The sequence below is a fragment of the Microtus oregoni genome, unplaced genomic scaffold (assembly GCF_018167655.1).
Source record: "Microtus oregoni isolate MIOR12 unplaced genomic scaffold, Mior012 000018F_ref0000195, whole genome shotgun sequence".
Lineage (NCBI taxonomy): Eukaryota > Metazoa > Chordata > Mammalia > Rodentia > Cricetidae > Microtus > Microtus oregoni.
Window position 1 is genome coordinate 39,519,893 of NW_024543077.1, and position 21,613 is coordinate 39,541,505.

General features: G+C 46.5%; 1 protein-coding gene across 1 annotated transcript in view; it reads left to right on the forward strand.

Annotated features, from left to right (window-relative positions):
* LOC121458975 (aldehyde oxidase 2) overlaps positions 1-21,062 on the forward strand; it is a 70,499-nt gene extending 49,437 nt beyond the window's left edge. The window contains exons 31-36 of the mRNA XM_041668422.1: positions 323-437; positions 3,997-4,062; positions 4,162-4,350; positions 8,529-8,696; positions 18,879-18,953; positions 21,009-21,062. Of these exons, the coding sequence (XP_041524356.1) occupies positions 323-437; positions 3,997-4,062; positions 4,162-4,350; positions 8,529-8,696; positions 18,879-18,932 (592 nt within the window). The 3' untranslated portion in view covers positions 18,933-18,953; positions 21,009-21,062. The remainder of the gene's footprint in view (positions 1-322; positions 438-3,996; positions 4,063-4,161; positions 4,351-8,528; positions 8,697-18,878; positions 18,954-21,008) is intronic.
* Positions 21,063-21,613: the final 551 nt, after the last annotated feature.

The following is a 21,613-nucleotide window of genomic DNA, read 5'->3' on the forward strand; positions in this document are numbered from 1 at the left end:
GGGGGCTGGAGAGATGGCTCAGAGGTTAAGAACAGCAGCTACTCTCCCAGTGGTCCTGAGTTCAATTCCTAGCAACCACAGGGTGACTTACAACCATCTATAATGAGATCTGGTGCCCTCTTCTGGCCTTCAGGCAGAACACTGTATACATAAAAAAATAAATAAATACAAATCTTTTTTTTTTTAAAAAAAAAAAAGGTAGCTGAAATGAGTATCAGCCAGCTGAAATGCTATTGTAAACTATGGTATATATATTTTTAAAGCTATGGCTATTGTTTGTGGTTTCTGCCCTCCCCTATTCTAAAAGACTTTATCCTCTCAGGGGCTACAAGGCCTTCATGGACTGGGAGAAGCAGGAGGGGGACCCTTTCCCGTACTACGTCTACGGAGCTGCCTGTTCCGAGGTTGAGATTGACTGCCTGACAGGAGCTCACAAGGTCAGTCGGGCTAACACTGCCCCTGCAAGCGAGCAGGAGCAACCAGAGAAAGTGGCCCAGAGTCCTTACCTAACCGACAGGGGAGCAGAGAATTCTTTCAACACCGTGGAGATTGCAAGAGATCCAGTCGTCTCTTGAAACTGTCACGTAAACTAACAGCATTGTAGTCAGAAAGAAGTGTCTACAACTAACTGAATGTGATTACTGCGTTAGGTATCATTTCATTCCAGACGGCAGATTTGCTTTCCCAAGTCTTCCCCAAAAGCGGGTTTTACTCCCCAAGGAAGGACAAGTCGTGATGCCCAACCGTAGCCATCAATCCCCCCAGGGCAGTACAGATGTCCCAAGGAACAGACGGGTGGAGCAGGGTGTGAAAAGGAGATTGTGCCAGCTGTTGATCGTCAAGAAGCCACCTACTAAAGACAGAAAGCGTGTCTAGACAAATTCATCGTACCACAAATGACAAGCCCTGTGACTTATACTTCGGATACCACTCTGGAAATAAAAATGGCAGAAGTATCAAATAGAATAAAATAGGACCCAAGTATAGGAAGTTGTTGCGTTAGGAAAATTATAATGGCTATATCATATCAAAATACTTCTATGTATTTATTGTTAGTTAATTTTTCTTCCACTTTAATATTATATAAGGGGAAAAAATGGTTTTGGAGACAGGGTCTCAGGTAGCCCAGGCTGGCCTTGAACTCGAATTCCCAATCTTACTGCTCCCGTCTCTGAAATGCTGGGCTTCTAAGCATGTGTAGGCATGTCCAGTTTAGGCAGGGCTAGAGACCACACTCAGAACCACGCCCCCAGCCCATGGTTTAAAGAGGCAGGGAACGAAGAGATGTCTGGAAAGAAGTGCCCTCCTAAGTTTCTTTCTGATACATTACATCACCCTGTTTTTGCGTCGCACTGGCATTTATGGAAGTCAGAAGAAGACAGCTTGTGAGAATCAGCACAGTCTTCCACAGAGTCCTAGGGATCAAACTCCCATCGCCAGCAATGGCAGCAAGCACCCTCAACTGCTGAGCCATCTTGCTGGTCTCTGTGGTTCTATTGGTTTTCTTGTTTGTTTGTCTATTTCTTTGTTTGTTGTTGTTTTTTTTTTTCCGAGACAAGGTCCAGACCTAGCTGTCCTGGAACTAGATTTGTAGACCAGGCTAACCTCGAATGCATAGAGATTCATCTACCTCTGCTTCCAGAGTGCTGGGATGAAGGGTGTGTGCCACCACTGCCCATTTTTATTTGAGATCATTTTAAAGAGAAACACTCACATGGTCACAGACTGTCTACGATTAGTTTAGGTTGTTTTCCCAGTGGTTTCCATGCAGAGGCCCACATAGATCATGGTGTTTGTGCAGCAGTCCTGGAGGTGAACCTGGGACCTGCCTCGGGCTCTCCTCAAACACCCAGATGCCAGTGTCCCTGCCTTCCTGAGACTCTGCCTGCTGGTTTGGGTGACAAGCTAGTCATCAGACCTTCCACACTGACAGGTGTGTTGCCAGGTTTAGCAAATAAAAACACGGGTTGGATAATTAAACTTGAATTCCAAGGAAACACCAAATACACTTCCAGCAGAAATATGCCCCATGCAGTCCTTGAGACGTACTTAAATCTGTCAGCTCGACCTAAAGAATCCCTAAAGAAAGGAACACAGGACTAGTCTAGAATTTATGGAGTCAGAAAGTTAAAATCTGGCCTTTTCTGTGCCTTCTAGTTTATATGTATAACTAAAGGTCCAGAAATTTCAGTGTGATGTTAAGCTCTCAAGAACAGTCTGTTCTTTGACGAGACAAAACTTCTTCCATTCACCAACAAGAAACCCTGAGACACTAAATCACCAGCCCACTGTGGTCAGTTCTGTGAGGTGCTGTCCTCTGGGGATATACGGAGTTGGTAAACACAGGTTTTCAAATGCTGAGTGGCCGTCTCCTTCCCTTGTCCCATACCCACAGCAGAAACTACAGCAAGTGTCAGGGTAAATGTACCGTGAGGAGGGCTGAGGCGTCTCCAACCTCCTTTCCTGCCCAGGCTGAGAAGGAAGGCTGGGCCTGAGAGACCAGGGTTCGAGCCAGGAGACAATTACCAACTAGGAGATGGTGGGAAACACCTGTGATCCCAGCATTGCGCAACTGAGGCCAGAAGACCACAAGTTCAAGACCAGCCTCAGTTTCAAAAACAATGAAGAGAGGGGCTGGGTATATAGTCCAGCTGAGAGGATATTCACTTAGCACGAACGAAGCCCTGGACTGCATGCTAATCCCAGTACCGTGTAAAACTAGGTGTGTTGGTCCGTGACTGTAATCGTGGCCCTGTAAAGGGACAGGCAGAAGGATCTGAAGAGGCCATTTACAGCTAGGCTCTGGGCCAACCTGCGTTATGTGAGACCCTGTTAAAGGAAGTGAGGGAGAATGGAAAGACTGAAGGGAGGGAGACAAAGAGGGAGGGAGGGACTTCCAATCCAGAGACTAGAAAGGAAGAAGCCCAGATATTAAACCGAAACAAAGAAAGTTGTTATCAGAATAAATACTTAGGGATGGTAAGCAAAGGAAAGCCCAGCGGTATTCCTGAGATAGCCCAAGGACACTTAGAAGCTTCTGAGGCCCCCAACAATTGTTTGTGTGCATGCGTGTGTGCACACACACACACAGTGCCAAAACAGATGGGCCAGGCAGCTTCACTGTCTCTCGGAGAAGGAAGCAGACCCACAAAGACTGAGAGTCAGAACTGGCCTCAGCACCTACCTTGGCCCCTTCTAAAATCTTGTCCCTAAACTTATACACACAATGTACTAGATGATTTTCTCAGTAAAATGCTGCCCACGTCCAACCCTTTCAAGGACTAGATATGCTCATGAATTCTACTAGAGCAATGAAGTCAGGTAGAGCAGGGTAGCCAAGCAGGCTCAATGATTTACCGGGTGATTCACTCACACACACCAACATGCCCTGGACTTTGGAGTCGCTTAGCAGGAGCCAAAACAATACATGCAGACCTTCCAGGTCATTGCCAGGCCTGGCAACCACATGTGAAGTTTGCCGCTTCTAACGCCGATAAGGCTCAGGGCAATGGTTCTGGACTAGCAAGAAGCTCATTGAAATTTCCTTTTGTTTGTTTGTTTGTTTATTGAAAGGGAGTTTACATGTTTGCCATAGCACACACGTAGAGGTTAGAAGATAACTTTCAGAATTCAGGTCTCTCCTTCTGCCACGTGGGTCCAGGGATTGAACTCAAGGTCACCAACCGGGACAGTAAATGCCTTTATGCTCCGAGCTAACCTAAAGACAGTATGTGTGTGTGTGTGTGTGTGTGTGTGTGTGTGTGTGTGTGCATGTGTGCATGCGTGTGTGTGTGTGTGTGTGTGTGTGTGTGTGTGTGTGTGTGTGAGAGAGAGAGAGAGAGAGAGAGAGAGAGAGAGAGAGAGATTCTAGGGATCAAGCCTCAGGCCTTGTACATACTAAACAAACACGCCAGTACTGAACTATATCCTTCACCCCTTAAAATAGTTTAATTTTAATTCAAGTTTTTATAAAGAGGTAATTTCTGTTTGGCTCAGAAAATCAGAACGGACATTGTCATGGATGCCTGTTGCAGCCTGAATCCAGCCATTGATGTCGGGCAGGTAGGTGCTGGCCCACCTGGGAGTGGTTAAAGGGGAAATAAGGAGCTTCTCACAAGGATACGTTGCCACCAGACTAAAATTCGCCATTCTCCCCTTTAGATAGAAGGCGCATTTATTCAGGGAATGGGTCTTTATACCACGGAAGAGCTGCACTATTCTCCAGAAGGCGTCTTGTACTCTCGGAGCCCGGAGGAGTACAAAATCCCGAGCGTCACTGATGTCCCTCAGCAATTCAACGTGTCCTTGTTGCCCAACTCTGAGACGCCGCTAACCATCTACTCGTCTAAGGTGAGCACATCACTTTAGGTTACCTCCACGCTGCAGCAGCCCAGGGAGCGTGGCCAGCAGAGGCCGCCAGACAAAACAAAAACTGGAGGCACATGGTTATCTGGATCAGGACCCTTGGAGACCAGTCACCTAGAAAAAACTGAGGTCCAAGAAAGAGAAATGAGTCTCCTGGAGCAATCCTGGGCCCAGGTTTCATTAATACCTTCTCTCCTTGAAATATAAATTGCATCCACAGACACATACACACACACACACACACACACACACACACACACATATTTACGTATATACATATATATATATATATATATATATATATATATATATATATGAGCTTGCACTTTTTGGGAGAATAACATTTTTATTTAAAAACTTTGTCTAGTTATTTTTCTTTCTTTCTTCCTTCCTTCCTTTCTTTTTCTTTTCTTTTCTTTCTTTTTTTTTGTTGTTATTTTGGGTATGGGAGTTGTTTTTTTTTTTTTTTTCGAGACAGGATTTCTCTGTGTAGTCCTGGTTGTCTTGGAACTCACGTTTTAGACCAGGCTGGTCTTGAACTCAGAGATCCACCTGCCTCTGCCTCCCCAGTGCTGGGATTAAAGACGTGCGCTACTACTACCCAGATGTCTATTTCTTTCTTGAGTTTTTGAGATGGATTATAGGAGACCAGAATGACCTCAAACTCACTGCATAGGCAAGGATAACCTTGAACTCTTGATCCCCCAAACTCCACCTCCCAAGAGATGACCAGTGTGGGTCACCATGCTCAACTCTCATCACAGAACGAGAATATAACATTGTGATCTTGAGGAAAGATTCCAGCTCCAATAGTAAAGTACTGGCCTTGATAACACAAGAACATGGATTCTATCCCCAGAACCCACATAAAAATTACGAGTGTGGTCGTATACTCTTATAACCCCAGCGCTGGGAAGACAGAGACAAGACAACTTTTGGTGCTCTCTGGTCAGTTGGTCTAGCCTAACTGGTGAGTTCCAGACCAGTGAGAGGTTCAACCTCAAAGGAGGTCAAGAGCATTTACAAGAATGGTAACTTGGGGATATCTTCTGTGAAAGGTCAGAAGTTGGCACAGGACACACAAAGACCAAGTTCCCAACACAGAGGGGATTCATTTGCCCCAGAGGGACAGAGGGCAGGGAATAAGAGACAGGAGACAGAGGGCAGGGAATAAGAGACAGGAGACAGAGGGCAGGGAATAAGAGACAGGAGACAGAGGATGAGGGAGAAGGGGAAGAGAACAAGTGTTGTGAGATATTTGTTCACTATGTTGCTTAATTTAATTTTTAAAAAGCTATATTGATTTGTTTAATAAAAGGTAGAATAGCCAATAACTAGGCAGGAGGTAGAGGTGGGACTTCCAGGAAGAGAGAGGAAGTAGGAGGGGATGATCAAGGCTTGCAAGAGACACAAGGGACATGGAGGAAGCAGGATGGGTGGCACTTGGCAGAACATAGATAAAATATAATACATTTTAATTTAAGTTACAAGAGCTGGTTGAGACAAGCCTAGGCTAAAGCCAAGCTTGAGTAATTAATAATAACGAGTCTCCTTGTCATTACTTGTGAGCTGGAGGCCCAAAGAAAAAGTCTGACTACAAACAAGAGGGTAGGATATTTGCCCAGAAGATGAAGGAAGGATTGTCTCTAGAAGACAGGAGACAGATGTGGCCCACAGGAAAATGGCGTTTTATAAAGGAAAGATGGAACCCCAGGTTAGGATGGATTGGTGTGTTTTGATTGGCCATGTTAATTAGGGCTGACAAAGGGGGCTTTCTGAACTTTGCATTGCTGCACTCTGATAACTAGACGTGTGCACACGCACCCACACGCATACACCCTTAAAAGGGGTGGAGGAAGAATGTAATATTGAGTTGGGTGTGGTGGCTTAAACGAGTTATCCCAGCAGAGGGCAGGTTAACGTCCCCTCGGGTTATATAGAGAGGTCTAGCACATGGTAGCCCTATCTCAAGAAAGAAACAAAACCAAAAGAATGGATGAGATTGAAGACATGATACCATAGAAACCTTAGACCTCAGGGACCTGAACATACTGTTCCTACCCCGGACCACCCTCCTTCTTTACTCTTAGCTAAACTGCCCACCTCTGAGGGATCTGGGGGTCCTCAGTCAGATCCAGAAGCAAACCTAGACTTTAGAACAGCCGGTCCCAACTGTGGTGAGAACGTCCTACCCCTGCCTGGAGACAGACAGGCTCATGCAGAGGGAGACTGATAACGTCTAGATGCTTTTCTGGTCTAAAGGAATCGAAGGATTTCACAGCAAGGCTCAGAGCTGGCTAAACGGCTTTTTCAGCGTGTTAGACAGCCCCCACACCCAAGAATCATGTGGCTTCCGATGCCAGTTGTGTCAGGAAGCAAAGACACCAGCCAGTCTTTATTAGTGACTAAAGGGAAGGGACAGAGAATTAAAGTTCAGCTTTGTGTGTGTCGCTCTGCGCAGATCACAAGCCTCGGATGGAAACGTCACCGAGGTGTGAGACGTGACGTCGTCCTTAAAATCTTCTTTGGGAAGCTTCTAGGTAGGAGTTGTTACCCAACTCCAGACAAATGGCTAACTGGGGTGCTTATTTACGATTTAACATTTAACAGGTGGACCTGGCTGCCAGGTTCCCCCAGCACCCCTCAGCCCCTACATGCTAAGGTGTATGGTTGGCATATACCACCACCCTAAACTTCTCCAGCCCAGGGTCTGGGGTGCCCTTCCTCCAGCAGCCTTTCCTATATAATCCACTCATTTTGGTTACCTGGCCTTTTGGTCTTCCCTTTACCCTCCAGGTCCCCTGGTCTTCTGACCCTGTCTTTCCCCTCCCCCTTCTCCTTACAGGGTCCAGCTCAGTCTGGTCACCTTCCCTCTGGACTCTCCTTTATCTACAACAAACCTTCTCCTCCCCCACACCTAGGAGCAGGCACGGTCTTACTTTGTAATTTCTTCTTGTTCATTCAGGAGCAAATTGATTTTCTTTTTGGAAACAAGAAAAACAACTGCAGGCCGGGCAGTGGTGGCGCACGCCTTTAATCCCAGCACTCGGGAGGCAGAGGCAGTTGGATCTCTGTGAGTTCGAGACCAGCCTGGTCTACAAGAGCTAGTGCCAGGACAGGCTCCAAAACCACAGAAAAATGCTGTCTCGAAAGACCAAAAAACAAAAAACAAAACAAAACAAAAAACAAAAACAAACAACTGCAGGAATTTCATCCGTTTCCAAACTGAATCCCTGATGCCTAGGCATCTCCTCTGGGTTCGTGAGGCCATCACAGATCCAGAGGGAGGAGCATGGACAGGGCCTTCAGACTCTTACTGGGCTGGAAGGCATCTGCAGGGGAGGGAGCCAAAGGCAGCCCAGAGGCTCCAGAGAACAACTTCAGGTTGAGAGTTCCCAGCAGGGCATGAGGATCATGAACTCAATGCCTGCCTAGGCTCCAGAACAAGATTCCTCCGGAAAAAAACAAGGACCAAGAGGGGCATGGTGACATATTCCTATAATATTAACACTCAGGAAATAAAGGCAGAAAGAACATTGGGTTGGATGTTCGTAGCCAGCCTGGTCCACTCCATAGCACACTTCACAGCCTGAGTTCCATAGCAATGCCCTTGTCTCAGAAACCAAACTTAACCCGGGAATCAGGATGAGTTCTTTCCTCTGCTCATGAAGTTGGTGAGTTCAAACCATTGACTGTTCTAATCAGGGTGCCCTTCCCTCACCACACAGAAACACACGTACACCTTGTGTGTGCACATGCATGTAAACACACATGCATTCCTTCCCCTTAGAACAAATACTTAACTCAGAGAGAATTAAAGATCCAGAAAATTCAGGGTTTTTTTTTTTTTAAAGAACTCTAGGGGCTTCACTTGCTTGGCAAGCTGAACGATAAACCTTTGAGATGTTTGAGGAATTAATTATAGGAAACTGTATGCTGGGGACTAAGTACAAACGCTGAACAATGCTGTCCCCAAAGTAGCTTGTTGTCCGCTAGAGAAACCTTTAAAACAAACGTGTTGCAACAACAGGTGCTTTCTGTGAGTTCCACCTGGTCTACAGAGTGGGTTTGGGGCCAGTCAGAGCCACAGAGTGAGACCCTGCCCGAAAACAAACAAGCAAAAATCAAAATCAATAAAAACAGACAAATGTGTTTTCTTGCAGGGCCTGGGGGAGTCTGGGATGTTCCTGGGGTCATCTGTGTTCTTCGCCATTGCCGATGCGGTGGCTGCGGCGCGAAGAGAACGAGACCTCGCGGAGGACTTCACAGTGCAGAGCCCAGCAACGCCAGAGCGGGTGCGCATGGCCTGTGCGGATCGGTTCACAGACATGGTAGGCTGGCGTTCCGTCCCCCACAAGCTCAGTTCTGCTTCCTGAGCCTTTGGCTTCTTGCATAAATCGTGACATCGCCTGTGTCTAGTTGATCGAGCTATCCAATGCCCAGTAAGTAATTCACGCAATCGAGCATGGTGGCGCGCGTTTGTCATCTCAGCAGCTGAGGCAGGAGAGTCGCCAGCAGGGGTTCAGTCATTCATCCCACTCTCCTGAATGAGGCTACAATGCTAGTCATCTGCCTCCGACCCCAGTGTCTCCTCTGTGGGCAGAGGCAGGGACCTGACCCCGGCGCCGACGCCCGTGTTCTGTTCTGATCTTTCTCGTCACGTGGCCACTGCAAGCTCGCCTTGTCTCTTACCCCAAAGCTTGGGCACATGCGACCTTCAAAGCAGTATTCTCGGTCCCGTTTTACAAGAATCAGGTTCCTTTTTCTGGAACGGAAGCATAGCAAGGAAACTAAACACACGTAATAAAGAACTCTTCAGAAACTGCCCTGCTCGTGGAGGGTCCTGTTCTCCCGGCTTCTGACAGCCTGGCTCCCGGAAAATGGGCTCCTGCATCTCCACAGATCTAGACCGTTTTTAGCACCCTGGTTGCTCGGCAAAGCCTACAGTGGGGAGAACTCAATCATGTAGATTACTCACTATTCAGGAAAAGGTGGCTAGGCTCTGAGGCCCAACTTTCTGCCAGGTCTGAGGATTCCTTGTTGAGACCTTGTCAAAATGTCCTCGTGGGCACCAGTGGTTGCCCATGTAAGAGTAGTCTCACGCAGCCTAGTCTGAACTCACATTTGCCGTGGAGTCCAGGGTAGCATGGAACTCCTGATCCTCCTGCCTCTACCTTCCAAGTGCTGGAATTACAGGCCTGTGCCACCATGCTGTTGGCCACAGTTGAAATACGGATGCTGATCTAAAACTGGGGGTGTAATTCCACAATAGCATCTGTCTTTGCCTAGCATACGCAAAGCCTTGGGCTTAGTCCCCAGCACAGAAAGAAGAGGGGGAAAAAAAAGTCAAGGGGGTATATAATGATCCACATCAACACACAATGTTATAACCCTCCCTAAAATAAATAATTTTTGTTTTCACTCAGAAGGCATGGACAGGAGGATTGTTTCAACTTCAAGCCCAGCCTAGTGTACAGAGTGAGTTCTTGGCTAGCCAGAGCTACATAGCAAGACCCTGTATTCAAAAAAAAAAAAAGAAAGAAAGAAAAGAAAAAAGGAAAGAAGAGAAAAATGAAGGCTGAGGTAGCTCAGAGGTTAAGAGTGCTTGCATTTCTAAGAAGCCACATCAGGCAACTCACAACCGCCTTAATGCCAGGTCCAAGAGACACCACACTTCCTCCTGGTTTCTGTGGGCACCTGCACTCATGCACATAGAACAGACATACTAGAGGGGTTCTTAAATTCTGAAATAAGAAAAATACAGCTTGTTCTGATGACTAAGAACGTGAGAAGGTCGGTGTACTAGAACACAGGCCGTCCTCGTTTGGTTACTTCTTCCTCGCCCTTAGAGAAACAACAGCTCACACCTGAATCTTTTTCTAAAACAGAAACGATGGATAAAACACTCAGTACTTTCCCCTTGGAATTAAATGAAATAATACACATAAAAATACCATGTAAATACAAGTTGCTCCATAAACACTAGAGTTAAGTTCTCCCCTAAATACCCGTAACGGTTAATGACCTTCTAAACATGCCTCTCCTAGAAGGCTGAAATAATACCTCCACATTTTAAACCAAGCTGACCTGCTGAGGCCAGAACAAACAGTAATTTACAAAAGAAAAAGCCACATTTTCATGGGTAAACTAGACATTTTGTTACCAAAACACAACAAAACTCCCACTGAGTAAGCTGTTACGGCAGAGAGTTTCGGTTTTCAGGGCATTTGCTTGTGTTGTGCTTTGCTACTTGCTGATTTTGGGTGTGCAGGACGGGAGTCAGGAAAACGTGCAGGACGGGAGTCAGGAAAACGTGCAGGACGGGAGTCAGGAAAACGTGCAGGACGGGAGTCAGGAAAACGTGCAGGACGGGAGTCAGGAAAACGTGCAGGACGGGAGTCAGGAAAACGTGCAGGACGGGAGTCAGGAAAACGTGCAGGACGGGAGTCAGGAAAACGTGCAGGACGGGAGTCAGGAAAACGTGCAGGAAGTCGGGCTTCCTTCACCACGTGGGTACCAGGGATCCAACTTGGGTCCCAGGCCTTGGGCGAGTGAACCTTCATCCAATGAGCCTTCCCCCCAGCCCTACGCAGAACTTTACTTGTTTGAGCATTTGGGTTTGGGGGCCTCTCTTGGAATTAACCTCTGGTGAAAAACAGCGTCAGTGATTCTGTTCTGAGCAGTTCTGAGTGACCTGGCCCAACAGGCGGCATTATCTCTCTGGGGGTGGAAGAAAGAAAAATGTGTTTTGTGTAATCATTTACAATTCCACAAGAAAAAAAAAATCCCTTAGATATATAAAATGAAAGAGACATAAAGTTTCAAATTAGTACTTCTTAGAAACAAGATTTAAAACAAAAATCTTTAAAAGTTTTAACATGAGTTTTTTAATTAACGTTCTCCCGCTCCGTGTGTGTGTGTGCGCGCACACACACATACACATGCACACACGTGCACACACACACACACACACTCTCATGCCATGGCGATTGTGTGGCAGTCGGAGGACAACTCTTAGGAGGGGAATCTCTCTCTCCGTAGGTCCCAGGGACTGACCTGCTAAACCATCTTGCCAGCTTTAACTAAAGATTTAAAAAAGAAAAGTTGTTAAAATTTTCAGACAGACAGAAAGGGTTTCATACCCTTATAAATTAGAGGAAGAAAATTTCTAGCTTGAGGAATTTGGAGATAAGATAGATTCAAAAACAAGCCTGGTTGTAGCGGTGCACATCTTTATTATCAATGCTTGGGAGGCAGAGGCAGGGGGATCTCTGTGAGTTTGAGGCCAGCCTGGTCTACAGAGAGAGTTCCAGGACAGGACAGGCCCCCAAAGTTACAGAAAAACCAAAAAAAAAAAAAAAAAAAAAACAAAAAACAAAGAAGAAAGAAAGAAAGAAAAGACGAAAGGAAGGAAGGAAGGAAGGAAGGAAGAAAAAAAAGAAAAACTTGGGAACCTCAGGGCAGAGGTGGCTCCCAGCATTTGGGAGGCAGAGGCAGGTGGATCTCTATGGGTTCCAGGATAGTCTGGTCTACAGAGCCAGTTCTAGGACAGCCAAGGCTACATAGAAAAATCCTGTCTCGAAAACAAAAAAAAAAAACAAAACAAAACAAAAAACAACAACAACAAACAAACTTGGGACTTATTATCAATAGAGGATAATAATTAAATAGCTACAACGTTGTGACCTGTATGAGGGTTCTGGGTGAGGGGTGGTGGGCTTGCCCAGACTTACAAAGCCCTAAACTCCATCCCCAGCATCAGGGAGAAGGAAAGATGAAAAGAAAGGAAGAAAAGATGAGCTCTGTGGGGTGGCGACGTGGAAACACAAGAAAGGTCAGTTAACAAGTTGTTTCCATTTCCAGGAAGCTAAAATCAACAGCCCAGCCTAGAGACAAGTTTGCAAACAGGGCTTTAGTTCATGCCACGTTCTGAAGAGCAGCCTTGGCCTTGCTGACTCATGGAGGAGCCGCCCAAGCACCGCAGACCGGGGAAGTCTTTTCCTTAGATTAGTTCTCCATTCCAAACAGCCAGGCTGGAGGAGCCATGCTGCTGTGTGAGAGACTGGCCTCGATTCTGAAGGCTCACTCTTCCCCTGCAAACCCTGGGGGGCTCTCCAGGCACCGAGTCCCCTTCCTCTTCTTCAATACGCTCTCTCTCGCCATCCCCGTATCTCATGTTCTCTGCCTGCTTTTCTCTCACGATGCCCAGACTCAGTAACAGTAAACGGGTCACCTGCTTAGTTCACTAAAGGGAGCCCCCTCCTCGCGGATGGCGGAGGAGAGGCGGGTGAGAACGTGACGTCCTCCACAATCCCCATCTACCTACGCCAGGGGCTCAAGGTGAAGGGTGCTGGGCCCTCAGACTGTACCCAGCTCAGACTCCCCTGCACTAGAGGAGTTGGCACTGCCAGTCCTGCAGGACTGCATTCCATTTCCTGGGGCGCATGTAGCGCAACAAGTAGAAACATGCAGCCTCCCGTGTGTTCTGCTACAATCTTAGCCACAGACAATCAGCAGGGCCTTAATCTCGGCCATCTGGATTCGGCGAGCCAGGAAAACCAAACAGACTGCATGACCATGTACAGACATCTCAGGGTAGAGCCTCCCTTGTACTGAAGCTACTCTCCTGAGACATGAATGGACTCATGTATGCACACAGACTCATGTGTGCCCTCAGATGCATGCATGCATACAGACTCATGTGTGCACTCAGATGCATGCATGCATACAGACTCATGTGTGCCCTCAGATGCATGCATGCACACAGACTCATGTGTGCCCTCAGATGCATGCATGCACACAGACTCATGTGTGCACTCAGATGCATGCATGCACACAGACTCATGTGTGCACTTAGATGCATGCATGCACACAGACTCATGTGTGCACTCAGATGCATGCATGCACACAGATTCATGTATGCACACAGGCTCATGTGTGCACTCAGATGCATGTATGCACACAGATTCATGTATGCACACAGAATCATGTATGCACACAGACTCATGTATGCACACAGGCTCATGTATGCACAGACTTATGTATGCACACAGACTCATGTATGCACACAGACTCATGTATGCACACAGAATCATGTATGCACACAGAATCATGTATGCACAGACTCATGTATGCACACAGACTCATGTATGCACACAGGCTCATGTATGCACACAGACTCGTGTATGCACACAGACTCGTGTATGCGCACAGGATCATGTATGCACAGACTCATGTATGCACACAGGATCATGTATGCACAGATTCATGTATACACACAGACTCATGTATGCACACAGATTCATGTATGCACAGGTTCATGTATGCACACAGGCTCATGTATGCACACAGACTCATGTATGCACACAGGCTCATGTATGCACACAGGCTCATGTATGCACACAGACTCATGTATGCACACAGACTCATGTATGCACACAGGCTCATGTATGCACACAGGATCGTGTATGCACAGGATCGTGTATGCACACAGACTCATGTATGCACACAAATTCATGTATGCACAGGTTCATGTATGCACACAGACTCATTCCTCACCACATTCTTCTCCCACCCCTTACGCCGTCTTGGAAGAGGTTGGGCATGTAGCTTGTAATACTGGTTCTGCTTTAATCACGGATATCCAGGATGCAGGGACTGGCTTTGTTCCCTGCAGTGCCTGGTGACAGAAGACGGCTTCTGAACTCTTCTAAGGAACCGTCTCCCCCGGCACTGTTCTTTCTGGTGGTCACGGCGGCGATGGTGCGGCGTGTTTCTGCAGTGCCGGCAATGGGCTGCAGGTCTTCACGCGTGTTCAGTGTGCTTTCTCCATCTGGCTGGCATCCAACCCTCTAATACTGTCATAGAATGGATTTCTCTCCCAATCTAAAAGCTGTCCTTCTGGCAGGAGAATCAGAAGGTCAAGGTCATCCTCAGCCATAAGAGTTGGAGGCAAGCCTGGACTTGACCCTGTCTCAGAGAACAAAGAAAAGTGCCCTACCCTGAGATATACATCTAAAGAACCGCTGATGTGGTCCACACCAGAGGCAGAGGCTGCAGGCTGAGTGCAGAGGTTCTTGTTAGTTCTTGCTGGCCTTGATCTTACTGAAATGACCTTGAAATTGCTGTCTGGATGGGGCAGCTGTCCTAACTCAGAAAGTTCACTCGTCCTCCTGTGCTCTGCTGATCGTCTCCCCCACAGCTTACGTCAGCATCAGCATCACGTGTGAAATAAAGCCATTCAGTGGGGAAAGTCACGTGAGGGGCTGGTGAGATGGCTTCGCAGGTACAGGCCTGTGTGCTTGTATGTCCACCTCTAACAAAGGGCTTTGCTCTCTCTTTTATTGAACAGCCCAGAAAGCGTCATTTGGGGGGAGGAATGGAAGATCTTTTACAGACACCTCTAACTGAGTTTTCACAAGACATTAAGTCGTTGACCCCAGAGGACCCCAACTGACCAAATAAGAAACATTGTTATTTATCAACGCGTTGTTTTCAATGTTTATGGTGGCTAGGCCCTTTAGAAAATCGTTTTCGACTTCTGTATCTGCTGCTTTCGGCACAGAACACGCAGGCATTGTTCTGAGTCAGGAGCATGGAAGAGTACGTGATTTAAGATTACAGCCGTGCATTAGCTTAGAGTGTAAAAATTGACTACATGGGAAATCCAAGGCAAGGTTCACTGTTACGTTGTTCTCTGAGAAGTGGGTGAAACAAACTGGCTGAGTCCATAATAAGGTCTTCAATCAGTTGTCTTCAAGAAGTATTATTAACTCTGGGTGTGAGCTCCTGCAATCATCCCAGTCTCTTAGAACTTAAGAAATATTTTTTACCATAATGCATGGCCACAGGAATATATTAAGGATGCACTAATATACTGTAGGCACTTGCCCTATTACATGTAATTCTACATACAACTTACCTATGTATTAAACGTCTCGCCAACATCTTAAATCTCCACCCGGAGCACTGAGTTGCAGTAGTATAGTGCACCGTAGATCCCCTTGGGACGTCAGGAGTGCCTCTGTAGCTGCACAGGTGGGTAGATTTACTGCAGCCTGGGTCTGTGTGGGTCCAGCCTTCCTCTTGGCTGCTTTGTTTCTCTCGCATGCTAATTTAGCATCCTTCACACATCACACAAGGCCTCTCAGACCTCGCTGTCTATCAGATTCTCTTGCCTCACTTCCCCGTGCAGATTTATTTCCACGTTTATGTATGGATGTGCATGCTTGTAGCGACCATCCTTTACCCCCCGCCCAGCCGTCTCATTAGTCCAAGTGAGTGACACAGGCAAGCAATGACTCTCATAGCTGACCTTGTTCCAGAAATATCGGGTGGGGTGTGCTGAAGACTTAGGAGTTCTCTCCAAGAAACCGCAAGGACAAAACATTTCTTTAGAATAAGTGGGTTTGGATAGCCCAGACCTACTGAGCTGATCCCTCACACAACGATGGTGATGATGAGTCCTGGGCTACAATGTCCATGAACTTAATTGACAGCAACTAGCAAAGGTGCTAGACCATTAAACAAAAGGGACTGACCCCGGACGGCAACTAAGAGGTGGACTTGAAGTATGCGTGAACTTGGCCTTGACTTCTGTAGTGAAGGTGTTGCTTTGAGCAGAGTTATCAAGGACTAGCCAAGTCCAGAGACTAGGAGAGTGCGGCTCGAGGCAGGAGGCAAAGGAGAGTTATCAGCCATGATCAACATGGGGCAATTTAAGTCCCAGACTAAGAAAGGAAGCACTCTCAGCCGAAGAAGCTAGGGGACAGGTTAGATTTCAGACAAGAGGAGGAGGGTAAGGAGTAGGTTAGACCCCAGATACGGGCAGTAGGGTAGGGAACAGGTTAGACCCCAGACAAGGGGAGGAGGGTAGGGAGTAGGTTAGACCCCAGACAAGGGGAGGGAGGGTAGGGAACAGGTTAGACCCCAGTTATGGGGAGGAGGGTAGGGAACAGGTTAGACCCTAGACAAGGGGATGAAGTTAGGGAGTAGGTTAGACCCCAGATACAGGGAGGAGGATAGGGAACAGGGTAGACCCCAGTTATGGGGAGGAGGGTAGGGGACAGGTTATACCCCAGACAAGAGGAGGAGGGTACACTGACTACTGATCTCCACCCTAGAACAAGAAGGCAGCCTAGAAGGTTGGAGAAAGTAAAAAACTGTTTTGTTGTTGTTATTGTTGTTATTGGATTGATTCTGGTTTAAAAATTTTTTTTAATTAAAATTTTTTAAATTCCTGAGTGTGGGTGGAAGTTAGAGGACACCTCAAAGGAACCGGCTCTTCCGCCACGCGCCTAGGGTTCAAATTCAGGTTCTTCTCAAGCTTGGCAACCAAGAGTCTCTATCCACCAAGTCATCTTGCCAGGTGCTCATTATAAGTCCCAGCTGGCCAGGAACTCACCATGTAGACGAGGCTGGCTTCGAACTTGTGATGACCCTCTTGCTTCTGCCTCCCAAGTGTTGGATCCAACTGGGAATTGAGTTTTGAAAATTGAATCTTTACCAGAAGAGTGGATCTACCTCAGACTAGACTGAGGACCTTTGTCTAGTGTCTAGCCCAGCTCAGGCACAAAGTTAGAGCTTGTATACACATCCTGAAAGATAAAATTGCAGCAATCTTTCTTTCTTTCCTTTCTTTCTTCCTTCTTTCCTTCCTTCCTTTCTTTTCCTGAGACAGGGTTTCTCTGTGTAGCCCTGACTGTCCTGGAACTAGCTCTTGTAGACCAGGCTGGTCTCGAACTCACAGAGATCCGCCTGCCTCTGCCTCCCCAGTGCTGGGATTAAAGGTGTGCGCCACCATCAGGCCTATTTTTGTTTGTTTGTTATTTGCAGTTCTAAGATTAAAGCCAAAGACCTTACCTATGAGCTACATTCCCAACATGAATAGAAAAATAAAATGCTCTTGGAAGTCTTTACAACTTTCCATTACTTGGAGAAATCTTTTTTTTTGTTTTGTTTTGTTTTTCGAGACAGGGTTTCTCTGTAGTTTTGGAGCCTGTCCTGGAACTAGCTCTTGTAGACCAGGCTGGTCTCGAACTCACAGAGATCCGCCTGCCTCTGCCTCCCGAGTGCTGGGATTAAAGGCGTGCGCCACCACGGCCCAGCAGAAATCTTTATTTTTAACACATTTGTAGGTTGGGAATACAGCTCAGAGAGAGAGAGCGCACGCTTAGGCTGCATAAACCTTTGATCGTCAGTGCCAGAAATTTAAAACAATGTAAAATGGATAATAAGGTCAGCCGCAGTCTCCCACAAAAGCGTGAGCACAGGAGAGGAACGAATATGTTTGCAGCCTTAGGTCAAAGCTAAGAGGATGAATACTCAGAGGAGACAGATACCAGGGGTGCAAATCAGGGAACCTGTGGCCCACGACAGTAAAGAGAGCTTGGGGTTCATTTTAGGAGCACACACCACCCAAATGTGCCTAAAGCTGCAGACATGGCTGCCGCCATTACAGTGGGAAAGAGTGTCCTCGCTGTCTTCTCATGTCTCCTCCCGGCATATAGTCCAAGGATTTGTTCCTGGGGAGGAAGGAAGGCAGGTGGCTCATGGACGTGTCCTGTTACTTAGTGTGATAGGAGAGATTACACCAATCCACTGACTTCTTCTTCTTCTTCTTCTTCCTCCTCCTCCTCCTCCTCCTCCTCCTCCTCCTTCTCCTCCTCCTTTTCCTACTCTTCTTTCTCTTCTTCCTCTTTCTCCTCCTCCTCCTTCTTCCTCTTCTTCTTTTCTTCTTTTGAGAAAGGGTGTAATAAGTGGGCTATACTAGCTCCAACCTGGACACCCTCTGCTTCAATTTCCTTAGTGTTGAGATTATATGCATGCGCCTCATACCTAACAGTGCTACCCTTTCTGTCTTTTAAAAGCTAATCCCAGCACACAGGAGGCAGAGGCAAGCCTCTTTCTGAATTCAAGGCTAACCTGGTCTACAGAGTGAATTCCAGGACAGCCAGGGCTAAACAGAGAAACCCTGTCTCAAACACACACACACATACACATACACACACACACACACACACACACACACACACACACACACACAGAGAGAGAGAGAGAGAGAGAGAGAGAGAGAGAGAGAGAGAGAAGGAGAGGTTATCTTTTGAAGCTGGCCTTTTAGCTTGGTTGTGTGGAGGAGGATGTTGATAAAAGTTATTATTTGAAAGGAATGCCAGGGTCCAGTTCCTCAGGAACCAGAAAAACCCTGCTTCTCTTATGAGAAGTTTTTGAAACCCTAAGATTTGATATAGCCAGACATGGTGATGGTTGCCTTTAATCCTTTAATCTACACTCAGGATGCAGAGGCAGGTGGATCTCTGTAGGTTCCAGGCCAACCTGATCTATATAGAGTTCCAGGACAGCACATAGTGAGAAAGAAAGAAAGAAAGAAAGAAAGAAAGAAAGAGGAAAGAAAGAAAGATTTGCTATAATTTCTCTGATCAAATATTATAATAGCATATGCATCCTAGTATATGTGTGTTACATTTTGGTCTTTTATTTCTTTTCTTCCTTAGATCCCAAGAGATGACCCGAAGACATTTAAACCTTGGTCTATACCTATAGCTTAGGCTGCCTTCGTTTCCTAAGAGGTAAGATCATTAAACTAAATGATAATCCCTCCAAGACAGGGGAAGGGGATTTTCAAACTATGTTTCACGGCACCCTGGATTTATGCAATGCTTAATCAAATCGCTGTATCTCTGCCAACATTTTAAGTTGCCACACTGTGCACTCATGGCTTTGAATATGATGAGGCCAGTCAGGAGATTATAGCCAATGCAACAGTTTTCCTTTTCCTTTTTAAATCCAGTAAAAAATGAGAATGTAGCAGATCAAGACATTTTCAACATTCTGTTCCTTGATTTGTGTGAGATACTTGCAAAACTAAAGCGCAATCCACTGGTTTCTGCCATTCTGACTACCTGCTGCCCTCTAGAAGAGTCACAGGCGTATTTGGGGACCAGGGGGTTTCAGTTACTTCAATTTTGTGTTGCTACCTGGCGGCTTTGAAGAAGTGGCACTGAGTGTTGTCCTCGTCAGAGAGTCAAACTCTGGGAGCTTAAGAAGATTGCTCCATGGATAAGATGTTTGCTAGACACGCATAGAAATCTGAGTTCAAATCCTCAGCACCCATGTAAAACTGGTGGCATCTATAAGCTTAACACTGAGAGGCTAAAATGGCAAATTCTATTCCATGAAAATTCCTGGGGGTGGGGGGGGTGGAGGTGAAAGGGATGGAGAGATGGCTCAGTGGTGTAAGAGCACTTATTGCTCTTTCTTTCTTTTTGAGATAGGGTCTCACTATGTATCCATATCCATGGTTAGTCTGGAATTCATAGAGATCTGCCTGCCTCTGCCTCCAGAGTGCTGGGATTAAAGGTGTGCACCACCATCCCAGCTCACTTATTGCATATCACACACACACACACACACACACACACACACACACACACACACAGAAGAGGGAGAGTAGCTCTAAAAGGCCTGATATCACATGGCTATCATCCTAGTAATTGAGAAGTGAGGCAGGAGGACCAGGAGCTAGTTTAGGGATAGCCTGAGCTACGTGAGATCCTGTCTTAAAAAGCAAAAGGGAGAAAAGAGGGAGGGGAAAGGAGAGAGATTTCAGTGGTTAAGAGTGTGTGCTTTTATTCCCCAGAGTCGAATTCCCAGCCCTCAATGCCTCTAACTTCAGCTCCAGGGGATCTGTAGCCTCTGGCCTCCACAGGCACATACACGCACACATAAATGCCCATGCGCAAACATATCATTAAAATCAAACCTTGAAAGAAAGAACTATGTCGTCAGTGAACTGCATCGTCAACTTTTGCGCAGTCTTGAAAGTTAGGACCATCTGCAGATGACAAGACAGATGCAGAGAAAAGTCACTGGGGTTGGAGATGTAGCTCAGGGATGAGTTCTTGGTTAGGCAGGAGGTCAAGAGAGATGGAATGGGGAAGCAGGAGGGGAGGGCAAAGAGAGAAACAAAACAAAAATAGAACCTCTCATTATTTTACCATTTACAACTATCTTTGTGTTGGGATTTTTTATACTGTGTAATTAAAATATAGCTACGCATTTCATTCTTAGTATCTCTCACCTGTAATTTCAACTCTCTGAATTCCTCAGAGTAGCTCCTGCGTTTGCTTTAAGGGCAAATATTAAACACTGGCGGTTTACCTCTCTCTGGGTGTGGCTTGTCATCCCAGCGTGTGAAAGATGGGGGACAAGAGGACCTGGAGTTCAAGACCAGCATCAGCAACATATTAAGGTCCAAGCCTGCCAGAGCTACACGAGACCCTGTCTCTAAAAACAGAGTTGGCGAGATGGCTCAGTTCCGTGGGTTAGGGTCCTGTTACGTGAGTTTGACCCCTAGGACAAACGTGGTCGGAGAACAGACTCCATCAGACTGAACCAACAGGTTGTCTTCTCACCTTGAAACCGGTCATCCGGCAAGGTGCCCCCACCACCGGAGCTGTCTCACCAGCTCGCCTCCACAACCCTCTTTTGTTTTTTGTAGACGGGGTCTCTTGTAGCCCAGGCTGGCCATGAACTGCAGCTCCTCTGGCCTCCAAGAATCTTTTCTCTTTAACTTGAGGGAGTTTTTGTGCTGTCAGTAACTATTCTCTTTTCTCCTCTTGTAGATACTTCAGTACTCAAGTGAAAAGAATCCTAACTGGACTCCAGACTGATACTCATATACTATAGGGTGGGAGGGAAGGGTGAGATTGACACAAAGTTTGAAAGTTTAGAAACACTATTCAAACCTAACTGTGTCAGCAAGATGAATCATTTCTTACAAATTAGTTACTTAGTGTCCTCAGCCTAGAGGCTGCCCCGCAAGCACCTCAACGACTGAAGCATGTTTAATGATTTATCTCTAAAAAGACTGAGTATGTGTTGCTGAAGAAGGACCAAAAAGGAGATCAGGTGTGCAGCAGCCATCTTTGCCGGGAAGACCCTCCCTGCAGATAAACAGGTGATGACGTTGGCCGGTGACGTGTTGATGCAGGAGTCACTGAGCCCTAGCAGGGTGTGGTTTCTGCAAGGTTTGGTTTGCTTTTCACCAGGGATCTGCTGTGGGTCTACATACGTACGTTCATTTAACAGAAATGTAGTGGGATTTTCTTGTGTTAGATGATCGTTCAGTAGGTGAGCATTCCCTTTGGAATTTGAAGGAGAAGAAAAAAGATAGTATATAGACTTTTGAAAGGAGTGTCACAAAGTGTTTCCTTTTATTTATTTATTT